The sequence below is a fragment of the Ursus americanus genome, chromosome 7 (genome assembly GCF_024610735.1).
Source record: "Ursus americanus isolate L20-20 chromosome 7, mUrsAme1.1.p, whole genome shotgun sequence".
Lineage (NCBI taxonomy): Eukaryota > Metazoa > Chordata > Mammalia > Carnivora > Ursidae > Ursus > Ursus americanus.
This window is the reverse complement of record NC_142133.1, coordinates 81,320,384-81,334,721: the sequence shown is the minus strand read 5'-3', so window position 1 is coordinate 81,334,721 and position 14,338 is coordinate 81,320,384. Positions and strand designations below refer to the sequence as shown.

The 14,338-nt window shown below is 53.1% G+C and overlaps 1 protein-coding gene across 3 annotated transcripts in view; it reads left to right on the top strand.

Moving 5' to 3' along the window:
• The window catches only part of RNF144A (ring finger protein 144A), a 116,914-nt gene that overhangs the window by 47,873 nt on the left and 54,703 nt on the right, over positions 1 to 14,338 (top strand). Inside the window, exon 1 of one of the 3 annotated variants that reach the window (XM_087863880.1) lies at positions 10,799 to 11,591. The exons of the other annotated variants lie outside the window; for them this stretch is intronic. Coding sequence (XP_087720006.1) covers positions 11,573 to 11,591 — 19 coding nt within the window. The 5' untranslated portion in view covers positions 10,799 to 11,572. Of the gene's footprint in view, positions 1 to 10,798; positions 11,592 to 14,338 lie in introns of those variants that run through there. 3 annotated transcript variants of the gene reach the window in all.

Sequence of the window (14,338 nt, the reverse complement as noted above, 5' to 3'; positions counted from 1 at the left end):
TTTTTATTTTTATTTTTTTTAAAGATTTTATCTATTTATTTGACAGAGATAGAGACGGCCAGCGAGAGAGGGAACACAAGCAGGGGGAGTGGGAGAGAAAGAAGCAGGCTCACAGCAGAAGAGCCTGATGTGGGGCTCGATCCCATAACGCCGGGATCACGCCCTGAGCGGAAGGCAGACGCTTTAATCGCTGTGCCACCCAGGCGCCCCGGCATTGGGGTTTTTAAGATGAATTTAATATGGTTTCTGCCCCCAAGCAGCCCCACCTGAGAGGAGGGTGTGGGGCACGCACTCTGCATGTGGTAGGGAGCTTTCCTTTCGAGAACTGTCCCTCCGGGAGCTGCGCTGGGGACTGGCGGCTCGAGTCTCGTATTCTCCCATGGCCCCCATGACCAGCTCGGAGGCAGAGCTGTACAAGGACTAATGAGGGGGCGCCGACAAGAGGACACCGTTGCAGGAGGAGCAGGGATGTAGAGGAACGAGCAACAAAACCAACAGCCAAAGGGCACATCGCCCTGCGGTCTGAATTCTCCTTCCGTGGAATCCTCATCCTGCGGTTTGAGATCGAGAAGATTGCGAGGAGAGTGGGTGCAGAAGTTGGATCCTGCGTCTGAAGGAGTCCTCCGAGTACTTCTGCAGGATGCTTCCCGTGGAGTGGCGCATAGACGAGAGGTCCCTCGGCTCCGTGGGCCGGGCGCTGCCAGGATGGAGCATTGAACACTCTGTACACAGTGGTTTGTGCTGTGGCCAGGGGGGGGCATGGGACGCGTCCTTGGTTGCTGCAAGGGGGTGTGCTGGAGGCCGTGGCGGGAGGCTGAGCTGCTCGGTGGTGTGTGTGCAGGGCCAAGCTCGCAAGGGCCGGTGGGAACGTCGGGTCAGAGGGCTGGCAGCCCCCAGCCCCTCCTGCAGGGAGGGTGTTTTCTCTCAGTTACCCAGTTACGGAAAGGTCTGTGTATTTAGGGCTTTGATGCATTTCGGGGACCATTATGAGGGGTTGGGTACCCCGTTACACTTTTGGACACGGACGTGAATTCACTCAGAGAGCAGGTGCGTGTGAATGCGACTTCACTGGAGCACAGAGTGGACGGCCCGTGGCTCCGGGTTCTGGAAAACATTACAGGGCTTTGTCTTCCGGACTCTGTGGATGAAGCCATTTCCCTGTCATTTCCAGATAAACAGTGAAATAAGCACAGCATTTTTTTTTTTTGGTAATTAATTTTGTAATATTCAAAGGAAGTCTCTGTTTTCACAACCACTATGTGTTCCCTGGGGTTTTCATTTATTGTTTCCCATTTTTATTTTTATTATTATTTTTAAAAGTTTTATTTATTTATTTGACAGAGAGAGAGAGCACAAGTAGGCAGAGAGGCAGGCGGAGGCAGAGGGCGAAGGAGGCTCTGCTGAGCAGGGAGCCCGACGCGGGGCTCGATCCCAGGACCATGGGATCATGACCTGAGCCGAAGGCAGACACTTAACCGACTGAACCCCCCGGGTGCCCCGTGTTTCCCATTTTTAAACAGGATGTCCATTTTAGTTTTGAGAGAGTTAAAATTTTACTGTTATTTAAGAAGAAAGAAAGAAAGAAAGAAAGAAAGAAAGAAAGAAAGAAAGAGGAAAACACCCCAAACACCACAAGCACACATTCAGTCGGAGAGAAGGCATTCACTCAGCAAACAATTGTGTGCCCCGTCCTGTGAGGCCCTGAGTTTGCCTTGTTTCTTAAGCCCTATATTTAGTAAGACAAAGAGGTGATGTGGTCGACTCCGTGAGTCTCATCATGACGCATTGGCCAGGGCGGCTCTGGAAGATTTTAACGTTGGGCTTATTCCCCACATGGTGGATGTTGTCTTCCCAGGGCACAGAAACCAGAACAGCGGAGCACACGGACGGGACCGTCTCTGGTCAGCAGGAGCGGCTCTGGCCTTCCCAGAACCTGCAAGCCTGTGCTTTGAGGTTTGTTTTGGGAGAAGGACAAATTGCCACTGTCGAAATCCCCAATTACCAAAATATCCCTAACAGCCTGTTATAGAAAGAACATTTTAAGGTAGAGGTTAATAGTAGCTCGATCCCTTTTCCGTGAGGGCCTCCTCCCTTGGCATTCTGCCGCACAGTAAATAGTGCTTTGGAAGCTGGTCTGGGGTGGTCTGACCCCCTTGTGCAGTAGACTAAGAACCGCGGGGTGTTCTGTGCGCAGGACTCGGAGGGAGCCCGCGGTTGGCCGAGCGCCCGGGTTCTGCACGTGCCCTGAATCCCCGACGGGCACACGGCCAGGTTCCCTGCCGCAAGCCCTGTGGTCACACCTCGCGGGCATTGCCTCCTGGGTGCCTCTGTTCTTGCAGGTGCGTGTCTACCCTGCACAGGCTCCTTTCCCCAAATCGACCCTTGAGTTCCTGCCTGTTTTCTGCTAAGAGGGTCATGAGTTTTATAGCCATCTGCAGGACATTTTGGGGACCCCCTCCGTCCGTGTGTCCTCATGCACACCCCCAGTCCCCACCCCTGCTGGGACTCCCTGATGGTCCGTTGTTTGCTCCATGACCCGAGGCTCTTAGCAGTTCACAAATGGAGTGGAATACATTCTAACCCATCTCTGTGCCTTTGGGCCGTTCTTCCTCCAGTTAGAGCCACTGACAAATGACCGCAAATCAGGCTCTGAAAATGTTCTGTGGAAACTGGAACTCCTCATCCACAGAAGGGCCCGGCTCCTTGTCGCCTTCCACAGGGGAGCTTCCCGGAAGCACAGGGCTCGGGTGCGCCCAGCCAGGGAAAGGGCAGGAGCCCCACGGCCTGCGAGGACCACACCCCTGCCCCCCAGCACCCCCTGGCCGGCAGTGGGCACCTGCATCTCCTTGCCCGAGGACTTGGTCTGAGGGGCAGCAGATGGGGAGATAGCACCCAGCCTGGCCTGGAGCAGCCCCTGCTCACGGAGAGCTGTCTCCCTTGCCTCTAGGATGGGGTGACGATGAGCAGGGAGTGACAGCGGCCCCCCACCTTCCCCAGAGGGATTAGCTTCCACTAGCTGCCCTGGCAGCTGCTGGCTCGCGGGTCCTTGCTGGCCGCCTTTCCCAGCCACCCTCACTTCCCCACAGCAACGGCCGTGCTTCTGGCATCGCTTCCTAAATTAGCTACTTGACTCTCTCGGTGTCTCAGGGTCTGCTTCTGGGGGAAGCGAGTTAAGTTTCTTCCATAGATTTCTGTTTTCCTGTGTGTGAAACGAGGAAGAACCCGGGAGTTTGCTGGGAGAATCAGATCAGTTGAAGGACGTGAGCACACTTTTGAACTCAAAGCACGAACTTGTTTGCTTTTGGAATCCATATTTTGGGGGGGCACCTCTTGTTAGCATTTCAAGGAACACTGATGGTTTCCAGAAATGGGTCACTGCGTGCCATGAGATACTGACGTCTGTGGCTTAGGGGAAATGGTTTCCTCTTGAAAGGAGTCTTAATTCTCTAGGATTTGTTGTTTTCTGCTTTTAGATGTGGGCCCCTCCTGCTGTGGGGCACTGCAGCCGTGACGTGGAACAGAGGGGACTTGTGGGGAAGGCAGTGTGCTGTCGGCTGGGACGGCGTGAGGCTAAGACAGCAAGGCTTGGGCTGACAGTGGCGGGGGTGGTGGCAACGGGAGCTAGCCCACCTAGCCCTGCCTGGGTCCCTTTGTCAAGTGTCTTCTCTCGTAGCCGCTCTGGACATACGTTCTAGAACCGTCTGGCTTTCCTTATTTGCATTAGAAAATACAGAATGAGAATATCCTTCGGGATGACTCACGAGTTAAAATATGTTGGCAAAGGACATTTGTATTTTATTTTGGTTGAAGGAGGAGGACAGTGAACATTTAGGGCACAGAAGGAAGGCAGGTCAGAATTAATGCCAGAACAAACTTCTGGTTGGCAATATCCAACCTAGCCAATTGCTAGTCACATCCTTAGCCAGGGCAAACCAACGGTTTATTCTGGGAACATGGCACACTGGTCCAGTAATTACAGTGTGGCCGGTGGCCCTGGCAGGAATGAGGCCCCGGGCTTCCCAGCAGGACTCCTGGGGTGGAGGACCCCCTCTGCTCCACAGGGCCAGCCTGGTCTCCTCACAGGAGACAAACCCACTTGACAACTTGGTCATTTTCTCCAGCCGTACAAAATAGCAGCCAGAATTACCTGTAGATTTGTCTTTTATAAATCAGTTGAGCCACAATGTCTAGGGAAAAACAAAGTAACTCTTCTTCAGGACAAAGGATTCACTTTTGGACCCGATAGGGCAGCTGCCAATGCCTCCGAGAATCACCCTCCTCAAACATCAGAATGGGCAGTGACTGCCATGCCGCGTCCTCTGAGCGCCTCCCGCTCGCCGGCAGTGACGTTATCGGAGCGTGGCTCACTCCTGTCGGTCAGATGAGGTCTCAGGTTCAGGAACACCATGGCCATGGCCTTGTGCACCTTGGGTCTCCTGCCTGCTGGCCCGCGAGAGTCATCACGACCACGGCAACCGTCATCCTTCCTTGCAGAGCACCGACTGACTGTGTGTCAGCAGCGTGTCACATCTGGTCATGTGTCTGGTCCTCGTGACGGCCCTGAGCACTGCTAAGGGCTGTGTGCCCCCAAATTCATGTGCCGAGTCCTGTCCCCAGGACCTGGGAATGTGCTATTATGTGGAGACAGGGCCTTTCCAGAGGGAATCCGGTAGAATTGAGGTCACTGGGGTGGGCCTTGCACGAGCATTGCAGGTGTCCTCCTGAAAAGGGGGAATTTGGAGACAGACACATCAAAAGGGAAGATGGTGGGAAGAGACACAGGAGGAAGACAGCCACCTGCAAGCCGGGGAGAGAGAGGCCTGGAACCGATCATTCCTCGGAGCCTCTGAAGGAGCCAGCCCGGCGATGCCTAGTCTCAGACGTCAGCCTTCAGAACTGCCCGACAGTAAATCGTATGCACCACCCGGTCTGCGGTCCTTGGTTCTGGCAGCCCTCGCGAACTACAAGTGTCACCCTCCTTTTGTAGATGTGGAAACTGAGGCCCGGCTTGGCTCAGTGACTTGCCCAATCCCCTGGAGAGCAGGGGCTGCAGGCCATGAGGTACCAGGGTCGGTGCTCGGCCACCAGGCCTGGGAAGCAGGCGACGTGAGTCTTCTTTCTGTACGACCTCTGGGGCCGCGTTTCCTGCAGTGACCGCTCAGCCGGCCTGGTGCTTCCTGCCCTTCCCCCAGCCCCTCGTCCCTGTTGGAAGTTTTGAGCCACATTTACGCCCCCACAGCCATGGCCCACACAAAATTTAGTGCACACAAATGTTTCTTAAAGAAAATGAAGAAACAAATTTCGAGGACATGAATTTTGTGCCCTGAAATCACTCCTGGCTCTACCTTATTTTCCTTAACGTGTCTTTTCTCGTTGCCGCATTTTCTTACCTGTTTTATTATGAAGGAGAACACGCGCCCTGTAGAATATTGGGTGAGTGTAGAAAATCAGAAACACTGATCACCGTTTTATTTTACTTTATTGTTGTTGTCTGCTGGTTTCCTGCCACCCCATTGTGTTGTCCTTGTTCCAGAAACTCCAGCTGGCTTGAGGTTGGCCCCAGGCCGGAAGTTCCCCGGGCCCTCTGGGAGGGCTGTGCAGACGGGTGTTCTCTCTCTGTTCCCTCGATATCCAAGAGCCTGTGAGGCATGGCCTTCAGTTGTCTGGTTTCTCGAGTCGGCCTGATTTCTTTGGCACCGTGAGATCTGCCGGGGGTGGGGAGGCCCCCGCTGACGGGCCTGTCTGGCATATGGGGTAATCCTGATCTTGTTCAGCGTAGGTACCGGGAAGATCCTGAATGTTGCAAAATAAACGACGCAGCAGCTTTTGTGATGGGATGACGGTGACCGAAAAATAGGTGGGGCTCTTAGGTGGGGTCTGGCTAAGAACGAGAGAGTTTCAGGATGACGGTGTGTTTTCCCTGACCCTTCTCTCTGGCAGACATCCTGCTTTCTGCCCAGCATTTCAGCCACATGGAACAGCTCGCTAGGAATGGGCCGCTTTAGAATAAGCGCAGGCAGCCCTGGGATCTCAGTGGGTGGCCCGGCAACTCCGACGATCTGGGCGTTAGGAGGCCTGTCTTCTGGCTTGATTCTGCCACTGGGCTCCGTGGCAGTGGAAGCCTCTTGTCTCTGAGTGACGTAGAGAACAAGGGCTTGGACAATAGGATTCCCAAGGCTCTCCCTCGCTCTTTTACTGTATTTTTGGCGTGGATTCAACGCCTGGTTCTCTAACCTGCACCTGTACCTCCACCTTTGAAATGAGGCCTTGAAAGTTTCCTACTGCAAATGAAGAGAGTACAAAAGGGCTATTTCTAGCTTCCTGCTTGGCTGCTTTTGAACGGAGTGCAGTTTTCTTTCTGGTCTTTTCTTACCAGTTTGCAAAGGGGTGAGGGGGTGGTGTCCTGGGAGGGATGGCTCTCCCCTCCATGCCTACCACCTCGTACAGGTAAAAGCCAACCAGGCTGGAGCCGGTGGCATGCACCTGCTTCCGTGGAAGCCTGAGCAATGACACACCCCTCAGCAGAGTCTAATTTTAACTGGTCCCCCTCCTCCTTCACCTCCCCCTCCTCCTCGTCCCAGGCAGGTGTTGTGGGCACATGCTCGCTCATTTGCATGGCGGTTCTGCAGGGAGATTGAGTGACAGTGAAATGCTGCCATGCCCCTTTGCTCGTTTGTCAGACTTTGGGAGACAACTTTCCCCCAACCTGCAGCAGGGGTATTATATAACTTCTGGTGTTCTCCCCCACTCATCTTCTTAAACTGCACGTCGTCATATGCTTGTAACTTATTTTTACCTTTAGAAGATTTTTTTCGAGTGGGTTGGGTTGAGTGGAAACAGCCCCAGGTGGTTTCTTCTATGGGCTAATAGCTATTTCTTGGAGCGGAAAAGTGGGGTTCGACTCCTGTTGGCACCCCTTTCCCGTCTAGGTCCCCCACTTCCTAGCCCCTCTAGCTTATGACCACTCCTACCTGAGAGATTGGCTGCTTACTGCAGATGTGTCTGGTGACCGTGGCTGACAAGGCAGCAGCTGTGTGTCTCCAGGGTGTGTCCAACCTGTACAGGCTCCTGAGGCCAAGGTCAGGGGTCCCATTCCTGGGCTGTATCCTGGCTGAAACTTCCAGAGGGACACGTTTTACAGATGTTTGCAGCTGGTAAGGCAGGTGATCAGGCAGGACGGGGTCATGAGATCAGTTCTCCAGCTCACCTTAGCCCAACAGCACACACCTTCTACCAACGGGGGCAGAAGAATCCCAAAAGCACATGCTGAATGATCAGCGACAGGCAGACACCATCGCCAGTGGCGCCCACGAGGCCATGGGTTATGGTTGGAGCTGTGAGATCTGCATGGCTTTGGTGACACTGGGCTCCGATATTTAACACGGGAGACTTTGCGGGACTTCAACCTTTCAGTCTTCTTATCTATAAAGTGAGGATACGGGTGTGCAGTTCACAGCCAGTGAGAGGGTTAAATGAAGCAGTATGTGTGTCATGTTGTTCAAGATGGCACTACAGGAACCATGAGCCTGGCGGGACTTGCCACAGTAGCGTGCTGCCATGGTAACGTGGTAGCTGAGCTGGGATTCAAACCCAGTGGCTTCTAGTCCCAGAGACACACACCTTCCGTGAAGGATGTTGTCTCTGTCAGGCTCCCGTGGTGTCTTATGCTCCTTGGGTAAAAGAGACTGAGGATCTTTTCTCAGAATCACATTCCCTGTTTAACCACAGAGTGGCTGGGTGCATTCTGTGGCATGTCCTAGGCCTCTCCGCGGAGATGGGCACAGTAAGGCCGCCATGTTGTCCTCAAACTTGCAGAACAAAAGCTACGAAGAGTTAGGAGCATGAGGCCAGGTGGCGTGGCTTTGACCCTGAGAATCTTGTAAACTTACCGTGGAGGTAAATTGTGGGTGGGGTCCCTCAGACACGGGGCCCATGAGATTCACACGGGGCCCTCAGGCTGGTGCTGTGGGGGTCTTGGGAGATGCCTCCAGCGGGCTCGTGAGGGATGGACGCAGATTCACTAGGTGGAGAAGGAGAGGGGTGGTTGTTAGTGCCGTTGGAGCAGGGCCAGTGAAGGCCGTGTGTGGGGAAGGCCCAGAACTTCCACAGGCAACAAACACTAGGGCGCGTGGCCAAAATCAAATTTTCTTTCTCGCTGTAGACTGGGTTCGAGTGCTGTGAGGCCACGAGGGCGGTGTGGGGCTCTGAGGATGAGGTTGTGACGTGTCTCCACAGCAGGGTCAGGCATTTTGGACTGGAAATGAAATTTTAGGGGCAAAAACTTTGTTACACGAGTCAACTGTGTAGAGAAGGGGAAAGGTTGGAATGGCGGGCAGGATCGTCACCAACCGCGTCCAGTCCGCTGTGTTGTGGGTGCATGAGGGAGGGGGAGACTTACACCTGTTCTCCAGGAGTGTTGTGAGCAAACCAGAGAGAGTCCTTCAGAAGCAAGAATGCGTTAAAAGCATGATTCTGCACGTGGCCAGCAGTGTCACCACCTCGTGACACCTGTGGCTTCGCAGAGTCTAGTTTCATTTGAGACGAGAGAGCCCTGTGGGCAAGAGAGCGGGACCGTGACCATCTCCATGGCGGGCCTCCCTGTGCCCAGGACCCTCTGCCAGATGCGGGAGGAGGCCAGGTGGCCGAGGGGTTCTCAATCAACAGTAGCTATTATTACTATTTCTTAATTCTTATTTGAATTAATGCCACTTTTGTTTTTTTTCACCTTGTGGGAAAACCAAAAACTCTCCCCCAAAGCCTGGCACTGTGAAACCCTTTCTCCTTGAGCTGACAGGTGCCTGTCTGAAATCTCAGCTCTGAGAGGCAGCCCGTCAGAGGATGTGGAACCTCTTGACGACAAAATAAATGTCAGATCTTAAATTCAGATGAGACATGTAGGAGAGCAGAGATACACTGACATTTTTGGAACTCTGAGCCAGCTCCGAGAAGAAAAATGCTATTAAATATCATTCGGAACTTTTCTTTAAATTTATGTAATAGTGACGTACGTTTCCTAACTTTAAGTAGGCGAGCAGGTGTGTCAAGTGAATAGACACTATCCCTTGACTGAATGAAGACTGGAAGAGCGACCCTTTCTTTATCCTAAGCTATCACGAGTATATTTAAATTCATTTTATTAGAACGTTGTAATCTTAACCTGTGTGCTGCCGAAGCGAGCACAGAATTTTGTAATTTAAAACAGGGATGTCCACAGTGTTTGCAAGCATATTTATTTAAATGTAAATATGGTAAGTTCTCTTTGCCTCTGTGCCTGCCATCCTCTCCACCCTTGAGCCTTGCCGGCCGCATTAGGAAGCTGTTTTAATTAGGATCCAGGGTATTCATCCACCCTTTCTTTATGCAAATAAAAATAAATGCAAGTATACATGAAGTTCACACAGTGTTGGGGCATAATACATACCGCTGTGTACTTGGCTCTTTTTCCTTAACGTGTCTTGCAGAACTTTCCATTTTCATGCTTAGGAAGCCCTCTGCGCTATCTGCTGTGGCCCCGTGTCCACAGCGTGGATGTCCCATGGTTTATTTCACTAGTCTGGCTTGGATTGGTTTTCATCTTTTGGTGTTTGAAACAGGACCGCCGTGACTAACTTCATGTACCGCTCCCATGCCCACAAGTGGGGTTTCTGGGTCAATGGGTCAGCGTAGGTAAAGGTTTGTAGATTTTGACCAAAAACTCTTCTCGCGGGCTGTATCATTTTGAACTTCAGCCGGTGCACCTGCACTTTTCCATTCTTCTGCTTCTACGGGTTTGAGAACCTTTTAAAAAATTATGTTTATGCACTTCAAGTTTAACCATGTTCTGGGAAATACCGTAATGAACATTTTCATGCCCCTGATGTTTTTAATTCTGTGGGTGAATTCCTAGACGTGGGGCTTCCCTATCAAACGTTTTAAACACTGTTCAGGGCATCGGTGAATGTTGCCTATTGCTTGTCCAAAAGGCTTCTCGTTACATTCGCAATGCAAATGGATCCGTTTCTCCTTAACTCTAACCAAGTTATTATAATTTAGGAAATGTGCAGTTGATTTTTACAGGTGGAAAATGAACCCTATCATTTTCTACGTGCGTGCATCGGAGCGCCGAGCCCTTGAGGTCTGCCAAGGTCATGGAGCTGGCTGAGGGCAGAGCTGAGGCCGGGAGCCAGCACCCTGGTTCCCAGGAAGAGAAGCCTGGCACATTTTCTGTTCACACCATGGTCCTTTGGGCAATTTTCACATCAATTTATTGGGCCAAAATGAGTGTTTTTATTTCACTGTAGAGAAAATCACACTTAATTGCTTGTAGTTACTGAGCCATCCACTCAGCAAATATTGACTTTCCACATAGCACACATTATACCAGGTGTAATGTCGAACATTATACCAAGTAGTTGATGTTACACAGGCGTAAGATTCTCCCTGTTACTAAGGGAGCTCCTCGGATAATAGAGGAGGTGGTTCTTTTAGCACCGTTACCCAGCTTTCCCCCGGCAAGGAGTTGTGGAGTGTCCGATCGTGCCGACCTGCTCTCGTGGAGTGTGTCTGCCGTGAGTACTGTTGCGGGACGTTTGGTTACAGGAGTGAGCGAAGCGTGTGGGGATTGCTGCCCTCAGGGAGAGCACATTCTAGAGCGGGACAGAATCCACGAGACAGTGATAAGTGCCGGGGAGGAGAAGAAAGCCTGGAGGGATGTCAAGAAGTGTGTGGGGGGGAGGTTGAGGAGACCCTCAGTTTCCAGGGGGGGAAATCTGATGTGGTCATGGTGCTGCAGGTGCACAGCTGTGGGGGGGCCCTGAGAAAGCCCCCCTCAGCCCCTCCCTTCGTCTTTGTGCAGGTGGGGGGGTGGTGAGCTGGCCTGGAGGGGAGAGGAGGCGAGATTCGGTCTTACACAGCCGTACAGAACTCGGGCCTGCTTCCTTCTGGAATGCCAGGAAATTCGTGCACGGCTGTGGGTGTGTCCGAGGCCAGTGCTAACTTGTGAATGAGGAAAACATTGGTTAGACAGAGTGGGTTCTATTATTTTTGGTCCTGTGATTCTATCCTAATGATTCTCAAGTGACCGAAGAGTTTTACGTCTGTAGGAGAACACAGTCCCATTAGACCCATTATCGCTTCAGCAGCTCTGTCCTTCCCTGAAGCCGACGTCTGCGGCGGCTGCGTCTGTGCTCCGCGGCCGAGGGCTCCGCGCACAGGGCCTCCGCTCACCAGTCCTGGGAGGGAAGACCCAGGCTGTCACGCCAGGCTGCCAATAAATACGGTTTATAGACTTGTGTTATTATGGGTATTCCCAGCAGGAATGCCTCCGTTTGGAAGCCTGCTCCCAGCTTGTTGCTCCCAGCTGCTCACTGCTGTTTTCCTGGGAATAATCTGAAGTTCGCATCTCTGCTTCCCTTCAGGAAAAGTTGCATCAGTTTATTTGATTATGTTCCATTCCCTCGGGGGTGGGCTTTGAACAAAGCTTCATGTTCAGGAAACAACGAGCGGGTTTGCGGTTGGAGCACCGACCCTGGTCGTCCGGGGCTTTCCTTCTCTGAGTTGAAGCTCTGCTCCTGCCCTGCGAATCCACGCCACCATGTCAGAGCTCATTTTGAGTAAGTTTTGCTGTTTGTTTTTCTATCTAGTAGAGCTCCCGGCTGCATCTGGCAGACAGATGCAGCGTGGGGGCGGGTGAGGCACTGGGAACAGGTGGGGTGTGGAGGGGTTCCCAGCATCGCCACCATCACTTCTCTCCATGATGACTTTGGCGGCTCTCTGTCCACCTCGTGAGCTCATCTGCACGTGGGGTCTCCCCGGCCAGGGCTGAGACAGGGAGATTGGAGTGGCCCTGCCAGAGCGTGAGTTCTAGAATGGTGGGTGAGGGGCTGAGCCTGGGGTCTGGATATGCAAGTAATGTTGGGACTCGTCTCTGACTTGGTGGGATGGAGCTGCGGTGGGCAGCCCTTCCTGACCTGCTGGTGGTCCTGTGTGAGGACACACCGAGGGCCAGCCTTCCTCACGGCGAGGTTAGGAGGCTCACGTCCGAGGAGAGATTTTCCCCTCTGGATACGAGCGTTTGCAGTCTTTGACATTGACTTCGGGGGAAGACAAGAGCCTTCATGGGGTGATGACCTGTCTTCTCATTAGGGAAGTTGAGTGCTGGATTGACTCCTGAATTTTAGCCAACTAAATGGTTTTATGGTTAGCCTCATTAAGCCAGATGCCTCCCGTAACACCTGGAGGGTTCTCTGTGATGAAAAATACTCTTCTCAGGCGGGAAAATTTAAAGCATCAGTGGTGCATGTCCTCAGAGGGTGGCCTCTTCTGGTTTCTACAAACTAGGACAGTCAGGTGAGCGGTCGCCTCTTGTGTGCTGTGGACGGGCGGGCGGGCGCCTGGTGGGGGAAGGAGCCCTTCCAGGCTCCAGCAGACGGAGCGGTGGGGTGAGTGGTGGGGTGAGCGCTTGGGATCTGGTGCAGCCCGGGCCTGTGGGGCGGGAGGGGACTGTGGACTTCCCAAGTCAGGAGACTCGGGCTGGAATCCTGGAGTGGCCGCTTGCTACCGTGGGACTTCGTGCAAATCGTTAATCTTCCTCAGCCTCACCTCTTAATGTGTTAAGTGAAGGTAATTGAGCTGACTTCCTGCCTCTGTCGTGTTGATTGAGCATTTAAGGAAGAACAGGTGGGACACAGAAGCCAGAAAACAAGGTGGCAGGTCCCGAGGGCATCACGATATGCTGTTCCGAGTATTCGATCAAAAACAGTTCTGTGGGAACCTCCTCTCTCCTGTCTGTGCGGGCGGAGTGAGCCGTCCTTTGCTTGACTCCTTGGCTGTTGGGGAAGGGATTGTCCCCCAATGAGACCCTCATCACCCCATGGAGGTGGGGTTTTCCTACCTAGTTAATTAGGCAGTAAAGGAGAGAACAAAATCACGTATGGCAGTGTTTTCCTTAGAGTGTCAAATGGTAATACTGACCCTCCTCCTGGAGCTTACGTTCTTAAGGGGGAAGAGAGCCAATAAAACCAGATGTGCTCGTAGTGCATGTCAGAGCGTGCTGTGGGGTGCCAGGGAGGGGAAGGTGACAGGAAGTGATGGGCGGTTGGGGTGCGGGCGGTTAGAGGGTGTGGGCGGTTAGGGGTGCGGGTGGTTGGGGTTGCGGGCTGTTTTACATGGGTGATCAGAGGATTGTAAGGAAGTGGGGGATATAATGGGTTGTAGGCCATTGTGCTTTGGAAAACATAAAGGTCAGTGGCGTGATTGTCACAGTCGTCATACTGCAGGGGTGACACACCATCCCTTAGGCTTGTTGTGCTTGTTTTCTAAAAATAGAGCCCTTAATGACAGTTCTCAGACTGTTAGGACACGGGGAAGGTAGTTGAGGCCTATGGACCAGAATGCCGTGGACGCTGCCCAACTCCGTGCACAGCGGGTCACAATTTATTAGTCATTAACAGTGAGCTCCGATGACACCCAAAGATAGCGATCCATTTAGAGCTATCACAGGAAAGATCTGGGACAGGTGCGATGAGTTCCAGGTCAGGGAGAACCAGCCCTGTTCTTCAGGTGGGACTCGCCTGTCTGTCCCCTGCCTGCGATTGGCAGGTGTCACATGGTTCCGCCTCCAGATCTAGAGACATGGAGCCTGAATGTGGCTGGACTCCCATGAGGGCTGCAGGGCTTGTGTGGGGAACCCAGTGCGAGCTCCTGGCCGTGCTCCCAAGAGCAGCGGACCGGGGCTTTGGAGGCTCCTGGGGGCTTTCCCACGAGAGGTATACCCAAGGCTCAGGGCGTGTGGGCTGGGCCCCCTGGCCCATGCTGAACTCTTTCTAGAACACATCCTGGGAGCCTGTGGGTCTCAGCGGGCGGGAATGTCCTTTACAGGCTGCACCCCTGTGCCACGAGTCCTCGTCGTGTCCCATCCTGGGGAGGCAGAGGTCCTGGCATATGGGTGAGCGGTCACACTTCTGCACGTGCTCAGTGGCGTTTTCAGGACTCGGGCTGCTCCAGTCCCTGCCATGGCCCTGACCTGGAACCGGCTCTCGGGGAGGGTTTCCAGAGTCTCTGTGGGCCTTGTTCAGGAACCCTCGGTTGGCCGCATGTATGGAAACCGAGTTACCCACCGATACGGCAAGGGTCAGTGGACTTTCCTGGGAAGGGCCAGATAGTGAGTATTTTAGGTTTTGCTGGCCTACATTTCTTTGTTCGCTTGTGATTTGGTTGTTTCATAATCTTTAAAAGTGTAAAAAAAGTATCCTGAATTTGAAGGCCGTCCAAGGAGAAGGCCTGGCCCTTGGTCCACAAACCAGGCTCGGAAGGCCCTGGGGAGCTCTGCCTGGCCCGGCGCCTGCTTTGTCTGCCTCAT